The sequence below is a fragment of the Rhinolophus sinicus genome, chromosome 13, assembly GCF_057876585.1.
Source record: "Rhinolophus sinicus isolate RSI-liver-muscle chromosome 13, RSI-T2T, whole genome shotgun sequence".
Classification (NCBI taxonomy): domain Eukaryota; kingdom Metazoa; phylum Chordata; class Mammalia; order Chiroptera; family Rhinolophidae; genus Rhinolophus; species Rhinolophus sinicus.
The window spans coordinates 50,776,572-50,802,084 of NC_142513.1; the positions used below are offsets into that span (position 1 = coordinate 50,776,572).

At 42.4% G+C, this 25,513-nt stretch overlaps 1 protein-coding gene across 4 annotated transcripts in view; it reads right to left on the reverse strand.

Moving 5' to 3' along the window:
- LRRK1 (leucine rich repeat kinase 1) overlaps positions 1 to 25,513 on the reverse strand; it is a 108,258-nt gene that overhangs the window by 55,935 nt on the left and 26,810 nt on the right. For 3 of the 4 annotated variants that reach the window (XM_019726628.3, XM_074317188.2, XM_019726626.3), the window contains exons 3-6: positions 12,480 to 12,643; positions 7,808 to 7,979; positions 4,188 to 4,367; positions 3,657 to 3,805 (exon numbers count right to left, since the gene is read on the reverse strand). In XM_019726628.3, the coding sequence (XP_019582187.2) occupies positions 3,657 to 3,805; positions 4,188 to 4,367; positions 7,808 to 7,979; positions 12,480 to 12,643 (665 nt within the window). Of the gene's footprint in view, positions 1 to 3,656; positions 3,806 to 4,187; positions 4,368 to 7,807; positions 7,980 to 12,479; positions 12,644 to 21,925; positions 22,101 to 25,513 lie in introns of those variants that run through there. The other variant, XM_019726629.3, reaches the window with a different exon arrangement.

The following is a 25,513-nucleotide window of genomic DNA, read 5'->3' on the forward strand; positions in this document are numbered from 1 at the left end:
AAGCCTCTCTCTTCTGCCAGCAGCACAGAAGGAATGTGCTGTCACAGGTTGGAGACTGAGGACAGTCAGACACGCCCCTAGCAAGACACCTGCCTTTGAAATTCACTTGAATGTTAAAAAAAAAAAAAAAAAAAAAAGGCCTGTTTTGGGGAAGCCCAAGGAGTCCTTATGAATCAGGCTGCGCTGTAATTTCATTTTCTCAGAAGAGAAAGGGCCAAGGGGAAGAAAAGCAACACTGTGCTTTCTTTGTCTTCTCACTCACAGAATGTGGTAATCACTTCCATACTCTACACCTATCGGGCAAACAGAGCACCAGTAATCGCGTAGAAAAGGTCACAGGCATAGATATCGACTACTTCTGCTTTAACCTTAAGCCAAGAAAATCAAAACCACTGGTTCACAACCTTGGGTCCACAGTGGAATCACCTGGGAACTTTTAAAACTAGTGATGTGGGGGTCTGCCACACAGGTAATGATTTAGTGTAGGGTGTGGTCTGAGCATTGGGATTTTGAAAAGCTCCCAGGGATTCCAAGTTACAGAAAAATGTGAGAACCACTGATCCACGTGGCAGAGAAGGGGAGTGCTGTTCAGGAATCATGAAATGGGAAAAGCCCTGAGTTCAGGAGACTCAGGTTCTGGTCTGAGCATCACTGTTTAGTATTTCCTGCTCTAGGACAAGTAACAGACTGTCTCTAAACTCAATATTTTCATCTGTAAAACAGATTACATTCCCTGCAGTTCTTACTGAGGTTGTGAGGATACAATGGGACATGAAAGCACTGAGAAAACACCAAGGACCATGTAAATATAAGGGTTTGGTGATCACCGTTTCTTTTGCAATGTGAGGCTAATATTTAACTAATATTTCTTGAGTACTTACTATGTGCCAGGCTCTGTGCTAAGCACACAGCTGCTCTCTATGGTGGATACATAGCCCTGCTTTATCACTGAGAAAAACAACCAAGGCTCAGAGAGGTAAAAAGTCACAGAAAATAGAATATCCATATTCTTTAGAAACAACAACAACAACAAAAACCCCAGCAAAAACAAGGGAATGGGAAAGAGGAACTAGCAAATAAATACAACACAAAAAGAAAGAAAAAACCCATATGACAGAGCCCACACAAATGTGAGTGGAGTGGGTTTGTTAAACACACACTCTTAGATGGGAGTAAAAACTGAATCCTGTTGACAAGAAATACACCTAAGACAGAGACAAAAAATAAATAAATAAACAACTGAAAATAAAGGTCTGGGAAAACTTGTACAAGGTTGATCCAAAAAAAAAAAAAAAAAAAAAAAAGAGGGCCGTGTGGCCGTGTGAAGAGCAGACACACCCAATTTAAGGATAGAAACAGCAACAGGAGAAAGCAATTTTTGATATAATGAAAGGAAGTATTCATAGGTCTATTTACCAAAAATCTACAGCAAATGCCTGTAAGTTGCTGAAGCCAAGACCTTTAAAATCAGGAATAAAAGCGATACATCTGCTAGCATCATGATTATTCAATTTTTGAAATTTCTAGTGATACAAAATAAGACATGAAATAAAAAAAGTTATATAAATATTAGAAAAGAAGAGACAAATCTGTTTTGAATTTGCAGATAACTGGGTCCTACAACTAAAAGTCTCAAGGAACTTTTTTCTAAAAACTATTAGAATTAATAAGAGAAGTTGGTAAGGGGACTGGATAAAACATAAATAAACAAAAGAGCTTTTCTCCAGACCAGTAACATCAGGATAGAAATGAAAATGGAAAAGAATTATGTATACTCCATTCAAATAATGGCAAAAACAATAAATAAGACACAAATAAACAAAACAGGTCCAGGACCTTTATGGAGAAAATGATACAATATCATTAAAGAACACGAGTGAGTACCTATAGAGTCGCCATGGGGAATGTCCAAAATGGAAGAGCCAACATCTAATAACAGTCAAGATATTTTTGAAAAACACAAATAACAAGTAGAAAACTTTGCATTAACAGGTTGTAAGGCTTAAACGAAATGCCAGTAATCCAAAGAGTATGGCATTTGCCCAGAAACAGATTTAATAGGCCAGGGGACCAGAACAGAGAATCCCACGGTATATACAGGTCTATATTGGGGAAAACGACAATGGTGACATTTCAATTCAGAGGGAAAACGAAGCTTTATGTTAAAACTTGTGCTGGAATAAACTGCCCATCCATCTAGAAGAGATGAAAGCTAGACTCTCTCCTTCATACCACGTACACAAATAAATACCCCCCAAATTATAGCTTAAAATATCAAAAATAAAATAAAAATATTACACGACACTCTAGGAGAATATTTACATAAAATTGAGGTGGAAATGACCTTCTTATATAAGGCAGATGCCATAAAGGAAAAGATAGACGTTGATTGATGGTACATTCTTATAGCTTTGTTACTGCAAAAGATAGCAGACAAAAGAAAAATAATGGGTTGGGGAAAATGTTGGTAACATGTATGACAAACAAAGGCTTATAATCTCTAATATACAAGTGAGAAGGAAAAGACAAGCAACACTTTAGGAAGATAACAAACAGCAACAGGCAACGCATGTTAAGGGGAAAATGCAAAAGGCTCGTGGAAATCAGAAAAGATGCTCAATATTGTTAATAATAAAAATGTGGACATTAAAACAAAGAGATACCATTTTCACCCATCAGACGGATAAAAATTTAAAGGCTCCTAGATATCTAGTGCTGGCCAAGGTGAGGGCACAAAAATTCCCACACGCTGCTGGCGCTCAGGTGAATCGCCACAGCTTTTGGGGGAAGTGACGCCAACGCAGTCCAATTTTGGCACTTTGACCCACATAAGCAAATATCCTAGAAAACCAGGCTCTATGACACGGAAGCAAAACCCAGAAATAATGCAAATGTCCAACCAATAGGAGAAGGGCTGAGTCAACTACTCACTCTACAGATTTAAGGCACATATTTCAAAGAACGAGTCGTAACCACATTGACTAATCTAGCGGGAGTCCATAATGGAATGCTCAATTTAAAAAGCTGAGTTGAAGGTAATGTAAATAAGGCAATACCATTTCCATGGTATTGGATAGCGGAAAACTAAAATTAATCATGGATATGTTGTTTTTTTAAATGTCCATTGAGATATAAATGACACGTAACACTGTGTAAATTTAAGGTGTCGGAGGTGTTGGTTCGATGCACTTGTGAGTTGCAAGAGGACCAGCTACCTACACCTGCATCACGTCACTTAATTGCCATTTCTTTTGGGTGATGAGAACATTTAAGATTCATCTACTCTCTTAGAAACTTTCCAGTATATAATACAGTGTTATTAACTATGGCAACAATGCTATACATTAGATCTCTGGTATTCATTCACCTTTTAACTGAAGTTTGTAACTTCTGACCAGCATCTCCCCATTTACCCCAATCCCAGCCCTGGGCAGCCGCCACTCTACTCCCTGTTTCTATGTTGAGATTCCACATAGAAGTGAGATCATACAGTATTTGTCTTTGTCTGACTTATTTCTCTCACATGGTGCCCCCAGAGTCCATCCATGTTGTTTCAAACGGCAGGGAGATGTCCTTTGTCAGGGCTGAAAACTATTCCACTGTGTGTACATCCCCCCTTTTCCATATCCATTCATCCCCAGGCAGTGACTACTCACCACTTTTCCTGAACAACTGCTGGCCAAGGCACTGGTTTCGATGAAGTACTTTCTGAGGAGGTGTTTGCTGGGGTCAGGGCTGTCCAGTAAGATGTAGGAGCAGAAGAAGGCTCCATGCCGAAGCAGGAAGATGGCGATGTCTTCATTCCCTAGAGGACAGAACAGAGAAAGCTGAGGGCCGGTCCGATGTAGTGTGGGTCCCAGCTGAACAAAATGGCAGACGCTCATATGTGAAACGGAAACACAAAGGGCACTCCTGCTGCTTGAACGTCTCTGTTACTTCCCTTGCTATGTCAAGTTCCTGTTTGTGAGAGAATCTGTGTGGGATGCTGCCCTTTGGACCACCTCCGACAATGGCCCCTTGTGCCACATTTGGTCCCTGTCCCTGAAATCCCCTTGCAGGCGTGAGAAGAGGGGAACAAGGGAAGGTGCAGGCGTTTTAAAAAAAGAACCCAAAAAACGGGAGACCCAGAGGTGAGGGTGAACGTGCCTCTCAAAACTGCCCCAGGACTGGGTGGATGGGGGACCTACCTGACTTGATAGCAGCATAGAGAGGCAAGCGCACGATGACAGGGAACTCATTCTTTCTGACCGCGTAGCTCTCAGGGTCAGCCCCGTGTGTCAGGACGAGTAGCTTCACCACCCCCAGGTGCCCTCGCTGGCAGGCCAGGGCCAGCATCCAGTTCAGGAGCCGCTGGGGGCAGCAGTGACCTGGCAGGAGACACCGGGACAAAAGAACAGTGCCACCGAGGGCCGTGGGTCCCGCTCTGGTCTCCCCTTTGACCCCTGATAAAATGCAGCTATCGTGTTTCCAGCTGAAAGCGGCCTCTGTCGAGTTGATCGTGTTTTCTGGAATAGTCCCTTTGAATTGCATACGACATTCTTTCATCAAGCAATGCCAGTGAGGAAAAGCAACCCTCAAAACGGCATATAGTGTGATCGTAATGGAATTAACTAATGCATGTGTGGAGATAAGACTGGAAGAAACTACTCCAGTGTTGCAGTATTACCGCTGGTTTATGGGATTCTGAATGCTCCTTTCACCCCTTCCACACACCGAGCCCCAACCTCATCCCAGAGCAGCATCACAAACAGGGTGACAGGCAGTTTCGGGTTAAAATATTGTAGCTGTGTAATCTTGGACACATTTCTTAACATCTCTCATAGTCAGTTTACCCATCAGTCAAATGGGAATAATAACATGCATTCCCCAAGTTGAATGTGAGGGTTACATGACACAACATATGTCAAGTGTCTGACATAAGTCATTTTATGTCATTATGTTCTTAGAGTACTAACACTTTTTTTGGGTTGTCAAATTATCTGTTATATTCATTGTATTATTTCCGTAAGTACATAAAAAAGCTTTGATGAAAGACATAGATCTCACGCTACAAACTAAAACTTTGAAAGAACCTGCCTACTTAATTGCAGGATGAAATAACACTTTGTGCATTGAATGAACAGTCAGCGTGGGCTGAAGTGTTACAGTATCTGTAAGTTCAAAGTCATGCAATGTCTTTTGGATCTAGTGGCCGTGGAAAAATGATCTCATCCTCTGCACTGACACTTCCCAATCGCATCATGACATTGTCTCGTTTCCAGAGGTGGACAGTCCTTCGGGATCATGTGCTCCCAAGCGCGGAGAGTGGCCCTTCCCTCCACAATAGGAAACTGATCAAGAATAGGGGTGAGGTGGGGATGGCAGGAAGTAAAATCCAGCACACAAGGCACCTGGCCGAGTGAGTGCAGGTGCTAAATCAGTGTCCTTTCTTTGCCCTCCACTGATAACCAAAATGAACAATAAAAAGGAAGAGATACAAGATCAGAAAACAAGCGACCCCTAAGGCATTTACTACAGGGATATCTAGGAAAGAAATCCAGGCGTCGTGCTGCTAACTTCTATTGAGGATGGAAGTGTGTCCATTGTAGGAGGCAGGTGCTATCCTTCACAGCCATGATTTTAATATGAAGAAACAAAGCTTAGAGAGATTTGGCAACTTGCTGAAGGTCCCGCGGTGGGTAAATGGCTAAGTCAAGACTTAAGCCCTGCTTTATATAAAACCAAAGAGTGTTCTCTTAACCATCTGGAACCCTACATGCATTCTCTGAGACCTGAATCCAACGACACTCAGAGAGAGCCCCGCGTCCATCCTTCTGTCCATCCCTGCTCAGCTACAGAGACCAAGAATTATACAGTGGTGTACTTCATAATTACACAGTGAGGTACCCACCCCCTGTAAACCTCTCATCCCCCCTCTCCTCAAACCCTCCCTTGTTCTCTAGCTGCCTCTTGTGTGTCGTTTGGTCTTACCTTACTCCTGACAATGGCTGACTTCCCCTCCAGTTTGGAACTTCCCAGAGAGCACATACTGTTTTGCCCACCTCTGCACTTCCCTCAGGGCACAGCACAACTCTCTGAATTCCTTCAGTCCTCAGTAACTCTGTCCTGAGCTGACTTAAAGGTCAGATGTCCCTGGGAACAGCTGAAAACTATGCCCAGGTCCAGCCAAGTTCCCTGCTGAGCAAAAGAGGACTACCCCCAAATAAACTCCTACTCACCCTGCAAAGCCCGCCTGACATGTCAGCTTTCGCTGAAGATCCCATCTTGCACCCAGAAAAGCACATTCCCTGATGCGTGCTCGCAGACCACTGTGTAAATACTTCATCCTCAGCACAGGGTTACTCCTTCCTGCCTCGATTTCCCCTCCTTGACCAGGAGCTCCTAAAGGGCTGGGACCACCTTTTTAAAAAGTTTCTGTACCTCTGAAGTTGTGCAGAGTGTCCAGTACTTGACAAATGCTCAAGAAATGTAAGCTGTGCAATTAGGTGAGGGAGGCAGCTGGTGTAGACTCTTTGGGACTAGAACAGAGCTACTACCGGGGATCCCTGAAGAGAGGGAGTCAGCCATTGGCTCCTCAAGGGCGCCCTCCTATGTCTCACTGACCCAATCTGCATGCATGGGTCTTACACTGCCATGATTTCTGTCCATAACCTCATCCTCTCTCCAGACATGGGGAAGACACCAACTCAGAACCAGCTCAGTGCAAAGCTACTTCAAAGCACACAGTTGGATACCCATTAACAGGACTGCTGCATAATTTGTGGGGCCCCAGGTTTAAAATTATGAGAACTTTCAAGATGGTGATTGCAGTGTTAAACCAAGTATGACGCCTTCTAAGGGTAGGGCCCTGTGTGTCTGCACAGTTCCACACCCATGGAGTCCTGCCTGCACCCAACCAAATCCCTAATTCTCAAAGACCACTGCTAAGGTAATGCCTCAGCCTGTAGCTGTAGCGATGCCTGCACTTGTACAGCATTCATCCAAGGCCACTATGGGAAATTAAAGGAGACCAGGACCGCTTGCCTCTACCAAGAGAAAAAATTACTTGTTACCAAAAAACCAACATCACATGGTCCATCCAGACAACGTAATAGTCATGAGTGATAAAAAGAAATGAGCTCTTAAGCCATGAAAACACATGGAAGAACCTTCAACGCATATTGGTAGGTGAAAGAAGCCAGTCTAAAAAGGCTGCATACTGTATGATTCCAACTATCTGACATTCTGGAAAAGGCAGAACTGTGGAGACAGTAAAAAGGTCAGTGGTTGCCAGGGGTTAGCGGGAGGGAGGGATGAACAGATGGAACACGGAGGACTTTTAAGGCAGTGACATGGTTCTATAATACATATGATACAGTACTGGTGGGTATATGTCATCACACATTTGCCAAAACCCACAGACTATACAACCCTAAAGTAACCTATGGGCTTTAGTTAGTAATAATGTATCAATGTTGTTTCGTCAATTGTGACAAATATACCACACTCATACAAAATGTAAATGAAAGGGAAACTGTGACGAGGGAACTCTGTGTACTTTCCTGTTAATTTTTCTGAAAACCCAAAACTGCTTTAAAAGACAAAATCTATTTATATTTTTTAAAAAAGGAACATGGATCCATATTCTTTATCAAACATGGTGTGAGAGAATTTAGCTTCTGAGTGATGTGGTACTACCATTGGAGGTGTTGATTGGTAAAAGTGTGAAGAAATAAATATTTGGGGGTGCAGCTCCTCAAATGCTGGTCTGATTCCTAAGAAGACGGTCCCCTGAGTGGCGGGGAAGAACTCACATCCTGGCAATTACCTGGCAAAGACTCGAGTAATTCATGCACAATGTCCGTATGCCCAAAATGTGCTGCTACCACGGCGGGGTTATCATCGGTGGGCTCCGTCGGCAGCTCTACCCGCCTCTCAGTGAGAAGACAGCGGACGGTCTCCAGATCCCCATAGGCTACTGAGATGTTCAGAAGCTGGCCCTGGTCAAGACACAAACGGAACAGAGTCCAGTCAGACGAGCCCTGCTGGGAATTGCCAAGAGAATCGAGTCCAAATGCTTTATGAAGTTCACGGGCAAGATGGCAACTTCACCACCTGTGGTGGCACCGCCAGTTACTACAAGACTTGAAATGTGGCCTGTGCAAAGCGAGAGGTGGTGGTGGTGGAAAAATCACATGCTATTTCAAAGACGTAGTACCAAAAAGGTAAACTATGTTAGCCATAATCATTGTGATTACATATTGAAAGGATCTTTAATAGATTCAGGTTAAATCAAATAGATGATTAAAATTTCACCTCTTTCTGTAGAGCTTTTGAATGTGACTACTAGCAAATGTGATGTTGTAAATGCAGCTGGCATTTTATTTCTTTGGTACAGAGCTGCTCTCAAGCAGTTTCATGAGGATGGGGACAGTCTGAGTGACGTGTCGTGTGGACCTCAGAAAGAGAAGGCAGCCCAGGTCTCTGCAGGGCCACCCTGTAAGTTATTCATAAATAGAACATGATAGATGAGGGGACTCCACAGACCTGAAACCAGGGACGAAGATCTTCCAGCAACACACAGTGGGATCCTTGACTTGGTGACCCAGGGGGAAAGGGTAGGGTGGAACTTGGACCTGCACCTGAGTTCCTATGTGTTCCAGCCATTCTGGTATGCGAAGGCTCTGTGGGACAGGCAGTTTGTTCAATTCACAGGCAAAAACATGCAGGTTCCGTGAGGTTTGATAACTTGTCCGAGATCACATAGCTAGGGAGTGGCCTGAATTTTCGTGGGCTCCCTGGGTCCACAAAAAGGGTGCTCAGATGGGTGCTGGGTGGGCATGGGCAGTGTTTGCTTGCAGTACTACAACGTGAAGTCCTCCTGAAACTAGGGTTCAGCATTGTTCCAGAAGGTGGATGCAGCATCCAGGCTGGGATGATGCAACATTTACCAAGAACCGAACACCACAGATGAGTGTTTGCCACTTTTTAAACATAAATGTGGAATGATGCTTATTTAAAAACAATGTTTGCTTTGAAAGGATGAGAGGTTCACAGAGACTCGTAAAGACAGTACCGCTAGGACCTGTGTTTCCTTCACTCAGTTTCCCCCAATGGTAACATCTTACCTAATTGTCGTTCAAGATCAAGGCCAGTAATTTGATGTTAGTGTAATACAACGTGTGAATAAAATATGTCATTTTGTCACATGTGTAGATTTGTCGCCACCACCACCAAGATAGAGAACTCTCTCATCATAGTAAAACTCCCCCTTGAGCTACCCCTGTATAACTGCAAACCACCCTTCTCTCCTTCTAACCCTCAGCAACCACTAATTTTCCTTAATTTTCTCCTTTTGAGAATGTTATATAAATGGAATCATACAGAAAGTGACATTTTGAAATTGCTCCTTCCCCCCCCCACTCGGCCTAACACCCGAAATCCCTCTGAGTCATTGAGTATTTCAATAGCGTTCCTTTATATTGCTTAGCAGCGTCCCATGCTTTGTTTAATTAGTCACCTGCTCAGAGTTTTTCATGGAATCCAGTTTGCGGCTATTACAAATAAAACTGCAATGAACACTCATGCACAGATTTTTGTGTGCACAGAAGTTTGCATTTTTCTAGGATAAACGTTCAGGAGTGTAATTGCTGGGTCATAATGTACGTGTAGTCTTAGTTATTTAAGAAACTGCCCAATTATTTCCCGAATGGCTGGATCATTCTATATTCTCACCTTACGTATGAGACAGTTTCCCTTCATTCTCATCAGATTTTGGTATTGTCACTATTTTTTATTGCAGCTGTCCTAATAGATGTGCAGTGACATCTCCCCGTGACCTTAATTTAAAATTTCCTAATAACGCTTGACATTGAACACTTTTTTTTTCATGGCTTATTTGCCATCTGTATATAGTCTTCAGCAAAATGGTTCTTGATCCATTTCATACATTTTTCTAAGTGGATTGTTTGCTTTTTAATGTGTATGTACCCAGTGACAGAGCTGCAAACTATGTGGGGGAGAAACGATTTAACTGAAAGAAGAACTCAATCTCCCATTAGTTGGGAGCTCAATTTCCCATTAGTTGGAGACTTCAACGCTCTCTCTCCAGAACTGATAGAACAAACCGGCAGAAAATCAGCAAGAATACAGGAGAGTCCCCCATCACCATAAACCGATAGGATCGAACACTCCACCAACAATAGCAATATGCATTCAAGCGTCTACAGAACACATATGAAGACAGGCCAAACCTCGGCCATAAAACAAACCTCAACAAATTGAAAAGAACTGAAATGATAGGAATTGAATATGTTGTCTAACAGGGAGGCAGGTGCAGAGTTTTGCTACTGTAACTACAACTTGAATGAATATCCTTATATACACATCTTGGAAATGTTTTTCAAATAAATCTGTAGAGGTAAGTTCCTACGAGTAGTTCTGTGTCAAAGAAGAAATTTTTTCCAGTTTAGATGGCAGAACAGGTAAATACTGTTTTCACCTCCTCCAACAACCACGTCAAAATTACAACCAAACTGCTGAACAACCATCACTGAGAACCGCCCGTGGTCTAGCTGAACAGCAGTCCTATAACTGACACACAGAGGCAGCCACCTCGAAATGGCAGGAGGGGCAGAGACGCGGAACGGGCTCGTCCCACACCCCGTGTGTGGTTACAAATCAGGAGGGCCATCTCGGCCGTGGAGGCCCCCCTTGATAAAGGGCCCACACATAGTCGCAAACTCACTCACTCTGAGCTCCAGCTTTCTGCTCTTATTTTCATACTCTCATTCCTTCTATTTCCTTTAGGCTTCCTTTGCTGTTGTCCATTCTCGGTTGTCCTTTCTTTAAAAAAATTATGTTGTTATTTCATATTGATTTGAAATAAGGACAATTATTTCTCAATTAAGGACATGGACATATTCCTTCTCCGTGTATCATTTGATCTTTGACTCTTATTTATGGTCTGTTTTTGGAATTAAATTTCTACATTTTTATGAAAACACAGATTTATCCATCCTTTTTCTTCAACATCTTCTCAAAGTCCAACCAGCTGGGATTTTTTAAAATTTTTAATTAATTAATTTATTTTAGTAATAACCCAGCTGATAGAAGGCAGCCATGCTAACGAGTGTGTGAGGGGGCCAGCCCATGAATGTACAGTACATCTCGATTCTACTGACATGGATGGAGGGAGACACTCACTCCAGGCTCTGTCTGCTGAGCATAAGCCATCTCTACAGGAGGCCACCAGATGCCCACCTGAGGGGCCCGCGGCTCTGACCGGCTCACGTGTGCAGCCCAGCTCTGCTTGTATGGAAGGGTGCCCTTTGGCCATATCCACTGTGAACTCAGAATCGGAGGAATCCGAAATGCCTTCCCCTCAGTAATTCCCAAGCACATTGTACTTGTTCCCCTCCTCCTGACCCCAAAACAACTCTTGCACTTTTGAGGACAGGCTGGAGCTTTAGGAATTGAATCATTTCTAACTACTAGCTAAATGGAGACATGTTAAATCTATGCTCCTCAAAGTAAGGCAAAGAAAACATCAGCAAATGCTTCCAGGGTGACAGCCCATCGGCATTCCCCACAAGGACAAATACGTGACAGAGGTCCACTCCGGTCGTTGGTGGGTCAGAGGGTTGATCTCTACAAGCTTTTTAGAAACGTTTGGTGTGGTTCAAAATTTGGAAAATGTTTAGACCCACATTCACAATTCCTGTGAACCCTTGCAAAGAAGATAGCCTTCCAACAGGAAAAGGGATTATGCAAAAACATTCAATACAATATTATTTATATTAGTAAAAAAAAAAAAAAATAGAAATAATCCAAATAACCCAAAATTAGCACTAAGCCAACCAAACACAACAGCTGGGTAAGTTTGGTCTCTCGACCAGATAGAACATCATGCTGCCTTCGAAGGAGATGCATATCAGGGATTTATAATCAGACAGAAAATCGTTGCTTTGATACGTGAGCAAAAGCATTATGTAAAACTACACATACTGTATGGCTGTATGTCAATTAGCACCAACGACAGTGACATGCACTAGATCGGCAGGCTGAAAGAAAATACACTAAAACCGTTAGGTAGGACAGTAGGGAGGTATTAAGATTATGGTGTGTTTCTTGATCTTGTTTGCCTCTACTCCCACATATTTTTAAATTTTCTTTTTTGAGCATGTGCTGTTTTTATACTGGAAAGAAAGTATAAAAGAACACTGCAGAGTAAACCTTCACATCAGCATTTTGCTCTTCACGTGTCAGTTACTCCTCCTTTGTCCCCTGGGAAGGTGGGGGTGGAGACTAGGTGATGACAGGTACAGAAGTCGACTGGAAAGCGTAGGCCTTCATAAGTTTACATGTGAAACAAGGTATTTCCAGAACACGATAAAAAATTCCCATTACGATTATGCTGATAGCAAAAAGATAATCTGAGCGGCAACATTTGTCCAACCTGGATCCCTCGTTTTGGCCGGAGGGGCCGGTGTGGACCTTACCCTTTCCAGCTGGGATGTGGTCTCGTCACAAGCCTCCCTGATCAGGTGCCGGGCTCTGCTGGGGTCTCCCTGCTTGTATGCGGTGTGAATATCTTCAGTCCCAGGGCACCGTGCTGTGGGGTCACCGCCTGGCATGGACAGTTTGCTGCCCATGTCCGCAGCACCTGGGTGGGCAGAAGCACACACAGTATTACCATCTGGCTGGCACTGCTCGTGGGGGTCATTTGAAAGAGGTCTGTGCCCTAAATCTGGGGCTTTAGGAAGGGAAAGGAGTCGCTCTGAAAAGCTGCCTGTGTCCCCAGGCACAGCAGACACTGGGACCTGCACCCAGCTGGAGGCACTTCCTGCTGGAGGCACTTCCTGCTGGAGGCACTTCCTGCATGAGGCTGGCACTGAAGTCAGGCTGATTGCAAAGAGCACAGCCCAGGAGGATTCTGCAGCAAGACTGCCTATCACCTGGAGTGGGCCCAGGTTACCCAGGACAGCTGCCTGTTGGGAACGGCCAGGCTGACCTCACTGACAGCAACAGAGAAGCAGGGGCTTTGGTGGGAGAGCTGGTGGTCCAGCCAAATTGTCCCTCTGCTGTGTTGCTCAGCGGGATAATGTATCTAGTGGAGGAAAAAAGACACGTCAGTCCCTGAGGGTATGAAAATCTATACCCTTTCTGCTGAGAAAACCCCACAAAGGGTGTGGGGCTCAGAACTGGAGCCCTCACTTTATCCCGTGCTGGGCGCTGAAGATGCAGAAGGTAAAGCAGACAGCGCCTACCCCCATGGAGCTCCCACTCTAGAACAGGGGTCCCTGATAAGGGGGTCTGTGGACCCCAAAAGGCTGATGAACAGGCATCAGACGTTTCTTGCAATAATACTCAATTTGCACACAAAACTGTGTGTGTGCACTTTTCTGGGTAGAAAAATTCAAGGCTTCAACCACATTTGAAAACGTATTAGTAACCAGAGTTCATAGTTTTATCTCTGTAGATATTACAGAAAAGACTGCAAAGAATGAGGAGTTAAATTCTGATGGTGCTCACTGACAGAAATAGGAATGGGATTCTACCACTTACGGCCGCATTTAGACAGCCAGTAAGAGGCAAACGGGCTAAAGTTTGGTCCCCCATCTCTCTGCTGTCTCTTTGAAGGGATGCATAAAGCTTTTTCTCTTTTTCTAAAGGTAAATGCTGAGCAAGGTTAGCTTCCAAACATTCACATCACAAAAGCAGATCACATTATAGCAGTTAACTTTTGAAAGCTAAAAAAAATTAATTTATTTATAATAGCATAAAAATTACATGCTTAGAAATAAATTTAACAAAAGATGGCTAAAAGCAGTACCCTGAAAACTATAAAACATTGCTGAGAGACATTAAACACGACCTATACAAATGGAAAGACATCCCATGTTTATAAATGAGAAGAATCAACAATGTACGATGTCAATTCTCCCCAGTTTGATCTATAGATACACTGGAATCCCAACCATAATTCTAATAGGCTTTCTTGTTGTTGTAGAATATTGACAATCTGATTCTCAAACTTGTATGGAAATTCAAAGGACTTAAAGTACCCAAAGTAATCTTTAAAAAGAAGAGCATTGAAGGACACACCCTATTGATTTCAAATCTTACTCTGAAGCTACAGTCATCAAGACAGTGTGGTACTGGGATAGACGAACAGATCCATGGACCAGAAAAGAGTTGAGAAATAGGCCCACACTTGTACATCCACCTGATTTTTGACAAGGGCACCAAAGCAATACAATGAGAAAAGCAGTTTTTTTCAACAAATGGTACTGGGACAACTGGCCATCCACCTTGAATGAAAAGAAACCCTGAGCCCTGTTTCTTACCACACAAACCTGAGATGGATCATGGATCTAAACATAAAAGTTAAATTTATAGAGTTTCTAGAAAAAAAAAAGAATACTTTGTGACTTGAGAGCAAGCAAAGGTTTTTTAGGACACAGAAAGCAGTAACTATGAAAGGAAAAATTGCTAATTAGATTTCACCCAAACTTTAAACTTCTACTCATCAAAAGATTGATCTTCCACTTAAAAATAAACAAGAAAGTTACATACAGGAAGAAAATATTTGCAAAGCCTGTGTCCAAAACAGGAATGGTATCTAGAATATAAAAAGAACTCCTACAACTCAGTAACGAAGGGCAAACAACCCAAGTAAAAATGGGTGAAGATTTAAACAGTGAAAGAGATTCAAAGAACTCAATATCATTAGTCATCAGGGAAGTGCAAATTAAAACCACCAAGAGACACCACTCCACTCCCACCAGAATCACTACAAATTTCAAAGATTTGGAGAGGATACGGAGCAACCAGAACACTCAGACCTTATTGGTTTCAACGTAAAATAATACAAACACTTAGGAAAGAAGTCTGGTGTTTTTTTATAAAACTAAACATATACCAACCCTATGACCCACAGTTCTATTCTTAGATATTTACCCAAGAGAAATGTCTAAAAACTTACCCAAGAATGTGCATAGCAGCTTTATTCACAGTATTTCCAAACTGTAAATAGCACAGGTGTCCATCAACAGAAAGGACAAATGACTAGGTATAATGGTTTAGTAACTAACTACTCAGCAATAAAAAGGAATAAACTATTGATCCATGAAATAACTGACAGAAATCTCAAAACATGATGCTGAGAGTAAGAATGATTGCACAGGATTCTAATCTATGGATGAAAAAAATAAAATCAGAACAGTGAGTGGTTTCTCAGGGTCGGGACAAGCATGAAATTAACCAGGGTGGGAAATGGGGAAATTGTCTGCTGATGGTTCTATACCTTGATGGTGTTTTCATTACAGTGGTGTTATTTCAAAACTTATCAAACAGTCCAATGAAGGTATGTATCTTTTATTTTATATACATTTTACCTAAAAACTATAAACAATATTGAATAATATGAATGCTAAAGCATTTGATGGTAAAGTGCACACGTGTTTCCAACTTACTTTGAAATGCGTTAAAAAACGATGGATTGAAGATGGCGCAGAAGGTGAATGCTGTGCTCAACTTCTCTCAGGACCACATAAATTACAATGAAATTACATAACAACCATCATCGAGAATTGCCTGAAGTCTAGCTGAACTGAAACCCTACAACTAAGGACATACAGAAGAAGCCACCTTGAGACTGGTAGGAGGGGCAGAGACATGGAATGGGCTGGCCCCACACCTGTGTGTGATCATTAAAAATTGGGTGGGATATGTTGGGTGTGGAGGTCCCCCCTGAGGATTGAGGGGTCCCAGCCCCTCCCCAGTCCAGGGTTCCAGTGCTGGGGGAAGAAGTCCCCATAACTTTTGGCTGTGAAAACCAGCAAGGACGGTGGCATGAGGGTAGCTGGAGTCCCTCATGTCCCAGGCTCTCCTCTTAAAGAGCCCATGCATGGACTTACTCACCGATGGATTCACTCGTTCTGGATGAGCAGCTCAAAAGATGACAGGGACATATTGGGAGGAACTGAATTGCCTGGCTGCAGGGTGAGGGCTGGAGGGGCAGCTTTCTCTTGGATGGAGGAGCTGGCTTAAAGCCATTGTCCCTTTGTTGAGCCCTCCCCCTCGAAGCATGCAGATGTAGGCAGCTACCATATCTCTATCAAACTGGCTATCACCTTTCATCTACCCTGCCCTACTGATTCTCTGAGACCCTGCCCCACCCAACTTGTAGGCACACACAAGCTGCTTCCAGTGGCTTTTCCGTACAAACAATCTACCTTGGCTCATGGTGCAGACTTTCCTAAGATCTCTCAAAGGGTCACAAAATCCAAACCAGAAGCATCTGGTCTCAGCATGTCCCGTACCTCTGGCTGAGCAGCCCTAGGCCCAGCACTAATGGCTACTGGCTTCAGTTTGTAGATTGGCCTCTCAAGGCACCTCCAAGCCCAGTGTGGGTGGCACCTATCTGTAGATTGCTCTGTGGCTCATACCAGGTGGCCCCAGGCAGAACATAGGCTGTGGCTAAACTTGGCCTGCAGCAGGTTTCCTGCCTCCCCCAGGAGGCTCCAAGTCTGGCACACATGCTGGCCAGCTTTAGACCAACCTGGAGCACCACCTGGCTGCTTCGAAGGATGACACACCCAAAGGACAGACTGAGCAGGCACCAGAGCCATGCTCTGTAGGGTCAGCCCCTGCACAACAGCTCCTTTTCTATAGTCACAGATAGTCCTTACAACCAATCAGCCTGAGGGTCAATCCCTCCCAATGACATGCAAACAGCAATCAACACTCAACTACAACAGGAGGGCAGACACAACCCACACAGGGACACACCTGGAACACTCAGCTCAGGTGACCAGGGAGACGGTGCCCTGGGTCCCACAGGTCACTTACTACATAAGGCCACTCAACTAAAACTGGAAGGCATAGCAGCCCTACATAATATATAGAAACAAACACAGGGAGGCAGCCAAAATGGGGAGACAAAGAAATATTTCCCTAATAAAAGAACAGAACAAAACTCCAGAAAAAGACCTAGACAAAATGGAGACAATCAATCTACCAGATGCAGAGTTCCAAACACTCAATGATCTCAGGGATAACTTCAACAAAGAGATAGGCAACATAAAAATGAAGATGGAAAACATGAAAAGAATCAGTCAGAAATAAAGACTACAATAACTGGAATGAAGAATACATCAAAGGGAATCAACAGTAGATTAGATGAAGCAGAGGGTCAAATCAGTGGTTTGGAAGATAAGGTACCAGAAAGCATCCAATCAGAACAGCAAAAAATAATTTTAAAAATGAGGAGAGTGTAAGGGGCCTCTGGGACAACAATAAGCATACAAACATTCACATAATAGGGGTATCAGAAGGAGAAGACAGAGAGCAAGGGATTGAAAACCTATTTGAAGAAATAATGATGTTATTTCCTTCCTAATCTTGTGAAGGAAATAGCCGTACAAGCCCAGGAAGCACAGAGAGACCCAAACAAAATGAACCCAAAGAGGTTCACACCAGGACACATCACAATTAAAATGCCAAAGGTTAAAGACAAAGAGAGAATCTTAAAAGGAGCAAGAGAAAAGCAGTTAGCTACAAGGGAGCTCCCATAAGACCACCAGCTGATTTCTCAACAGACACTTTGCAGGCCAGAAGGGATTGGCAGGAAATAGTCAAAGGGATGAAAGCAAGGACCTACAACCAAGATTACCCAGCAATTCTAAAAACTATCATTTAGAATTGAAGGACAGATAAAGAACTTCCCAGACAAGAAAAAGCTAAAGGAGTTCATTACCACCAAACCAGTATTGCAAGGAATCTTAGAGGGACATCTTTAAGAGAAAAAAGAATAGATAAAACATATGAATAATAAAATGGCAATAACTGGCAAATACTATCAATAACTACTTTAAATGTAAATGGATTAAATGCTCCAATCAAAAGATAGGGTAGCTGAGTGGATAAGAAAACAAAACCCTTACATATACTGCTTCCAAGAGACTCACTTCAGATTGAAAGGCACACACAGACTTAAAGTAAAAGGATTGGAAAAAGATATTTCATGAAAATTGAAAAAAAAAAAAAAAAAGCAACAGCAAAAAAGCTGGAGTAGCCATACTTATACAAGACAAAATAGACTTTAAAACAAAGGCTATCACAAGAGGCAAAGAAGGACCCAGTAATCCCACTTCTGGGCATTTTTCTGAAGAAACCCAAATGCTACTTTGAGGGGATGTTTGCATGCATATATTTATTGTAGCATTGTTTACAATGGCCAAGATATGGAGGCAGCCTGGGTGTCCGACGATGGTGAATGGATAAAGAGGGGGTGGTACATATATACAACGGAATATTGCTCGGCCAGGGATGAGAATGGGTTCTTGCCATCGGCGGCAGCATGGATGGACCTGGAAGGTATTGTGCTGAGCAGAATGTCAGACAGAGAAAGACAGATGCAATGTGATTTCACTTACATATGGAATCTAAAGAAGAAAGTAAACAAACAAAACACAAACAGACTCATAGATACAGAGAATACTTTGATGGTTGCCAGATGGGAGGGGGGTTGGGAGGGTAGGTGAAAAAGGGGAAGGAATTAAGAAGTACAAATTGGTTGCTACACAGTAGTCATGTGTTGTAGGGTATAGCAGAAGGAATATAGTCAATAATATTATAATAACTACGTATGCCAGGTGAGTACTGAACTAGTCAGGGGTATCACTTCTTAAATTATATAATATCTAATCACTATGCTGTAAAAAAAAAAATCAATAAAACGCAGAAAAAAAATGATGGATTGATGGATGGATAGAGGAATGGACAGACAGAAATATAAACGAGCAATTTTAGAAAATGTTAATAGTAGACTCTACGTGGTAGGTATATGAATGTACATAATTCGGTTCTTTCAACTTAACCATATGTTTGAAATTTTTTGTAACAAAATGCTGGGCAAAGTCAATCAAAACAGTCCCGCTAAAGGCGGGCCTGCAATGTGACATCGGAGCTGAAGGAGCTCCACCAGCAGCACAGAAAAATCCTTCTCTGTCGAAAGGCAGAGCCAAGCTGCTTACAGTGAAGGCCGTTGATACAATGCAGGGTCTTTACAGCTTACTCTAAGCCATGACTTTCACCATTTTACAGGCAACCATCCTGAAAATCCACGTAAATGGGTGAGTGTCACAATTTGCGTTATTGCCAAAACACCAATGCAAGTTCACTGCGTCTGCGTGGAGATTATCGGGGTGTGTTTTTTTTTTTTTTTTTTTGACTGCGTATTTCTGGAAAAAGGAATCAGAAAAGGGCTTAGTGTGTAAGTGATTATAGAAGCGAAGGAGGCAGCTTTGCTTCCCATCACACACAGCAGTCTCTATTAATTATTTACAGTCAGAGACTCTGGGACATGAGGGCTAGAGGGAGAGAGACCACTACCAGGGGCGAGAAGGAGGTAAAATCAAGGGCAGCATCATCCATCAGTAGGGCCACTTAATTATGTCACTGGTCATCTTTCAGAATTAAACAAGTATCTCCCTTATCTCTGTAAAAGACTGAGAGAGAGAGAGAGAGAGAGAGAGAGAGAGAGAGAGAGAGAGAGAACACAAAAATAATACATATGGAGAGAGAGAGAGAGAGCAGGTATAAGGTAACCTCTTCTGTTCACATTAGAAAGGTAAATAAAAACAGTTAACCTTCAAGCCCAACTGAAGGGACATTTAGAAGGTAGAACCTAGGACATAGGGTGCATGTGAAATTACAAAGGTGCTTTTACTTTAACTTGAGTATTAAATAATAGAATGTGTGTGGAGTAAATGACATAATAAGAACCAAGACTCTGCTCAGTTCTATTTATATTTTTTCAGTGTGGTGGTGTTTCCAGTTTTAAATCCGATTTTCTGAAGTTGCATGGACAGCACAAGTCTACTCTCACTGACCCGGAGAGCCAGGGGAATTCGGTCCAATCAAATTGTTGGATGGACATTATGAGAAAATATCAGTTAATGAATATGCACTTAATTTAATCTGCCCACTTCACTTGATTTCCTGAAATTATAAAGAGAATGGTTACACATAACTTAATTGAAAGAAAAAGAATCAAAGTGCTAACCATGAGTAAGTAGTAAGGATGGGCTGGGAGGGAATTAGTGATTTGACTAGAAAATGCTTTTCTTCTTTATTTCCCAAGTTCCCCTTAATGGAATGACATGACTGTTTTAGTTAAGACTTTAAAGAAATGACACAATAAAAAAACACACTCTCACTGAAAAAAAATTCAATAATACAAATATACATCATGTAAAATGCAGAAGCCTCTCCTCCTCATACCAGACACCTTTTGTAAGAGGTAAATTTTTACTTTTATAGTAATCCCCCCCCCAAAAAATACTACAGTTTTGTATTTGAGAATTGGTGACCTCTGATTTAAACTTAAAGCAGGGGAATGTATTTACCTTATTTGTGATTATTCAGTTATGTGTCTGTGCCTATTAATCAAAGATTGTCCATAATTTTATTCTTTTAGAGTAAAACATCACAGTTCTAAATATTTTGCTAACACAGATTTTAAATTCATATTAAAAATATAACCCCCCAAACTGATTCTATGTCAATAAAATATTAATATACCAAATAAGTAACTAGAACCAGTAGGAAAATAGTAGTAGAATATTAGAATGATTCAGTTTCAAATGAAAAAAAAAAAGCATTCCTTTTTGTTCTCTTAGAATGTGTCATTATTTTCCTGCATAGCAATGAAAATTCGCTGTATACTTATGTGTATATATGTATGCATAAACTACAAACAGGCATCTCACTTGCTTTTAATGCATAGTTAATATGTTTAATGAAGTATGTAACTAAAGGAGGAGAGGGAATGCAATAGTACAGTGTTGTGTTTTTTTTTGTTTGGTTGGTATTGCTTGTTTGATTTTAGGAGACAGTCAGTTAGAAGTAGGAACTAGTGAGAGGACACTATAAATGTGGTGGCTGATCCAGTACATGAAGAGTTATTTAACAACACAAGACATGTTTACAATACGCTGGGAGATGATACGTGAACACATTCCTGGTCGGGATAAATGCTAATATCTACAGAGCCTGGTATTTAAATGTGCTAGATATGGATGCTCTATTAAAGTTCATTATATGAAGAAGTATTTGGTTGAACAAAATATCAAAAAACCTGTGGAACCAGAATATCATGCAGTCTTTGATGTCACTTTCAATTCTATTTATAAAGAAATATTTTCAGTAACACAGTACATTTCACGTATCCAGCCATTTCTAGGAGAAATGTTTTTAGTTGCCAAGAACTCAACCTCTAAATGTCACTTCTGCAATTCAGGTGTTAGAAAAACAAATTACTTGATGACAGGAGAACTGTTGAAAATTATATTTCTCTTTTATCTGGGGGAAATAATAAAACAGAATTGTAGAGTGATGTCTGTCTGTAAAAGACACACCACTTACACCAACAGCTCACTGTAGTCTTCACCACCTTAAAGAGAGTCTTCCTTTGTCTGTTGATTCTGAGTCTATTCTGCCAGTATAGCCTAAGAAGACGTTCTTATCTTTTCTTCCAGAACAATATTTGTTAAATGATATCTCTTGATCCAATAATCAGAATAAGATTCTCTTTACTGTTTTTTTTTCCCCCTTACAAATATAGGACAATGGAGAGGTAATATGAAAGTCACTTTAATTCTATAAGTTGTAAATGTTGGCTTCTTCTATAGCTATACTATATAAATATTATGTATTTAATTCTCTCATCCCCGCCAGAGAAAACAGTGGAAGGAGAGTGCTGTCTGTTGATTCAGGAACTGTGCCATCGTCTGAACATCCTAGAAAAGACACTAAAATTTTCCTTGCACATCCATGAATATTTTTATGACGTTCAACAGAGTAGCAAAAAGTGAAAATCTGCCTATCAACCCAAGTCCACTGCAGGAGAAACAAAAGGACACTTTAGGGTGCTACTGACCTGGTCATAATTGTTTAACGACCTTCCCGTGCCATCCTCCACCAAGTCCCCATGTGGCCAAAGCACCGGGAAAGGGGGCTGTCCCTCCCTGGAGGGTCTCGTCCTCTGTAGCTCTGGGTTTACTGGCCTTCAGCTGAAAGGATGCTTCGTTCTCTGCCAGCTATCACTCTAGAGTTTTAGCCTCAGCAGCAATTTTCATCAGTGGGTCGAATTACGGTGAAATCCAACCCTTTATTTCTTCAGGGAAGATGCAGAAGTTGGGGGTGTAAAGGGCGACATGAACCCCAGGATGACCCTCGGTAATTCCTCATCAGCTCCAGATGGCTGGTGCTCTGCCCCGACACGCTGGGCCGCTTGGACCGGCCAGCATCAGAAGAGAAAGCACAGACAGCCGCGGCCTTCACCACAAACCTGGCTCACGGCTCACAGAACAACGCTCGAGCAACGGAAGCTGGATGCTTCTCAGCCCAGCAAAACCTCCCAGCTCAGATGGGCACCTTCTCTGTGGACTTCTTAATCACTGGAGATGGATTTTTGGTTAACAAAAAGGGGATGGGCCATTTTATCTACAAACACATCCCTCAGGAAAGTGCTGTTTTCTTTAGAAATTAAAAAACACACAACAAAAAACAGTTAATCATAAGGCACCACGTGATGTCCACCCGACATAGTGAAAGGTTTAGTGAATTCTAACATCCATGGCTGACCGGACTGTGGAGAAGTGGGTACGTCTGTCATTGTGGGAGGCCTTGCAAATGGTGTGATGTTTCACAAAGCAAGAACAATACTAGAGAATACGACCCAGGGAGAGGTTTCACCGGTTCACTCAGGGCTTTTTCTCCTAGAAATTCACCTGCAGACACAACATGGCACAAACATTCCTGAGCTAGGGCACTGCCCTGCAGACTGACCTACTGACAGTGGACGGAAGAACCCACCCACCAGGTAACTGGCCAATGTCAGGGAGTTACGGAGTGGCTTACAGTAAAGGAAATGCCTAGGGGTCAGCTCTGGTGCTCGACTTGTGTCATTTAATTCAATTTGAAGCTCCCAGCGATGCTACGCATAGGTGTCATGGCTGCGCTTTTACAGACGAGAGGCCAAGATAAAGACACTGTTCATGATGACAGAGCTGGCAGAAGCAGGGGCAAGAATGGAAGCGGGTCTTTCTGGTCTCAGAGCCCATAGAATTTCCACTAGTCTGGTTTCCGATGTGATACCTGTTATGGACTGCATGTTTGTGTACCCTGAAATTCATACATTTTCATCCTGACTCCCACTGAGAATGCATGAGGAGGTGGGGATTTTAGGAAGTGATTGGGTCATGAGGGGGGAACCCCCACGGAGGGCTTACTGTCCTTACAGAAGAGACACGAGAGAATGTCTCTCTCGCTGCCGTGTGAGGCTACAAGGAGGAGGCGGCCATCTGCAAATCAGGAATTGAGCCCTCACCAAGAAGAGAATCTGCCAGCACCTTGATCTTGAACTTCCCAGCCTCCAGAAGTAAATGCCTGTGAGAAGTAAATGCTTGCTGTTGAAGCCGCCCAGTCTGTGGCAATTCGTGAGATAGCAACCCAAGCTGATGACAGGAACTTTGAGGGACTTCAGTGTGAGGAACTACTGTACAGCCTTTAAAACCGACAATAATGAAGACTAAGGAGAAGTGTGAAACATACTTAGCTGGTCTTAAGCTAAAAGAGTGGGCTATACGGCACAGATTGAGAACCATCATGGAAAAACTACGTAACACACAACACTGGCTGACATCATTTGAAAATATGCAAAGTGAAAGAATTTATTCCAGCTTGGTAGATCTACATGTGATTAAAATGCTTTGGGGAAGAAAAAAGAGGTTTCTCATGAGTCCAGTTTATTACTTTTGTTTATAAAAATGTAGTCTGTCTGTCTTTCTGTGTAGAAAGACCTGAAGAACAGGCATACATGAGAGCAGCAGTTGCCCCCAGCAGGTGAAATGACTAGAGATTATTTTTCTATTTGAGTTTTTCTGTGTTTTCCAGTACCATTCCCCACCCCGCCCCACAAGCTTGTATTCATTTTGAGATGAAGAAAAATAAAACTAAAAGAGGAAGTGTACCCAGCACAAAATGAACTACTTTCAATCTGATTTAATGAACGAGTTCTTTGATGGGGTCTTCTAAATTAAAGGGACTCTTTACTTGCCAGCAGACCAAGTTGCTCTGGGACAACAAAAGACAGAGAGCAAGAAAACCTTCCGGGACAGCCATGGGCAAAGGTGTCTCAGACTTCGAAAGATAAAACAAAATGGTCTATGATACTGCTTAGTACATCAGTAATTACTGCCAGATGCTATAAGAAAGCCACCTCTTCCCAACTCTCACGTAAGATATGACCAGAGTTCTGGGTGGTTCGAGAAGCTGTCCCCACCCAGCTGTGACCAGAACTGGGACTTGGTTCCCAGCACCTGCCATCAATGCCCAATCCTCCACTTCCCGTGCTGTGCCCTCCCAACCTAACATGGGACCCTTATTCGGACTGTCACACGCTTGGCAAACACATGGGAATTAACAGGTGAGATGATCCTATCTCATTAGATAGAAAATTTCTCCACAAGTTGCCTGCAGCAGCAAAAGAGAAACAGAAATACAGAAACACAAAGACGAATTCTTTCTTAGACTTAGTTCCTCTTCCAAAAATTCAGTGATTTATCGCTCACCCAGTCTACAAATATTTAATACCTACTATGTGCTGAGCTAGCCCCTGGGGACACAGCTTGATGAGTCAAGGAGGAAGAGCTGGAATATAATGTGCCATTCTTCCCAGATTTTAACTGTAAACACTTACAGCAGAAACCATGCTTGAAAAACTTGGGATGGTCAGCAGATAAACACGGACCTGGTAAAGAAGGAAGAACCATCCCTCTGAGGAAATAAAAACCACAGAAGCAAGACAGTTCCTTTATTTAACACTCCTTCAAATAATATAAAATGGTACAATCTGAAGATACGGAAAAATCAGTCAGCTCTGATCCCGGGGTTGATGACTGGGGTTATAAATACTGAGGGTTAGGCCACCCTTGGTCACAGTTATCCTGAGACTGGCGCGCTTACTCCAAGGGAATCATTCTACATATTTAAAAAGCATTATGAAAAAGCAAAAGATGCTGATTGCAGCATTGCTCCGCAGAGAGAAGAATGGTGGTTATGAAGCTTATCAAATGCGTTAAAATGTCTATCACATTGAGTGCATGGAGGGACAACAAGAGAAAAGTGACACGAAGGAAAGGCCGCCCCGCCCAATGATAGAGAGTATTGGCTTCTTATGTTGTAGACTTTGAGGTGATCTTTTCCTCTTTCTGCATTTTCCAGTTATTCCTCTGTTACTATGATGGAGAAATTGTGTTTTAAGATATACTTTCCAAGTTGACAAAGCAAAATTTGTAACTGAAGCCAGCTCGGTCTTGGCAATGTTGGGCACAAGAGAAGGAAGGAACGCTCTCAATCCAGAGGGCGATTTAGGGTGAGGCACCCAGATTTTCCAGTAGTGTCTTTTACAGGAGAGCCATGAACTGCGCTCTAACACGTGGTGACAGAAATAGAACCGTACCCA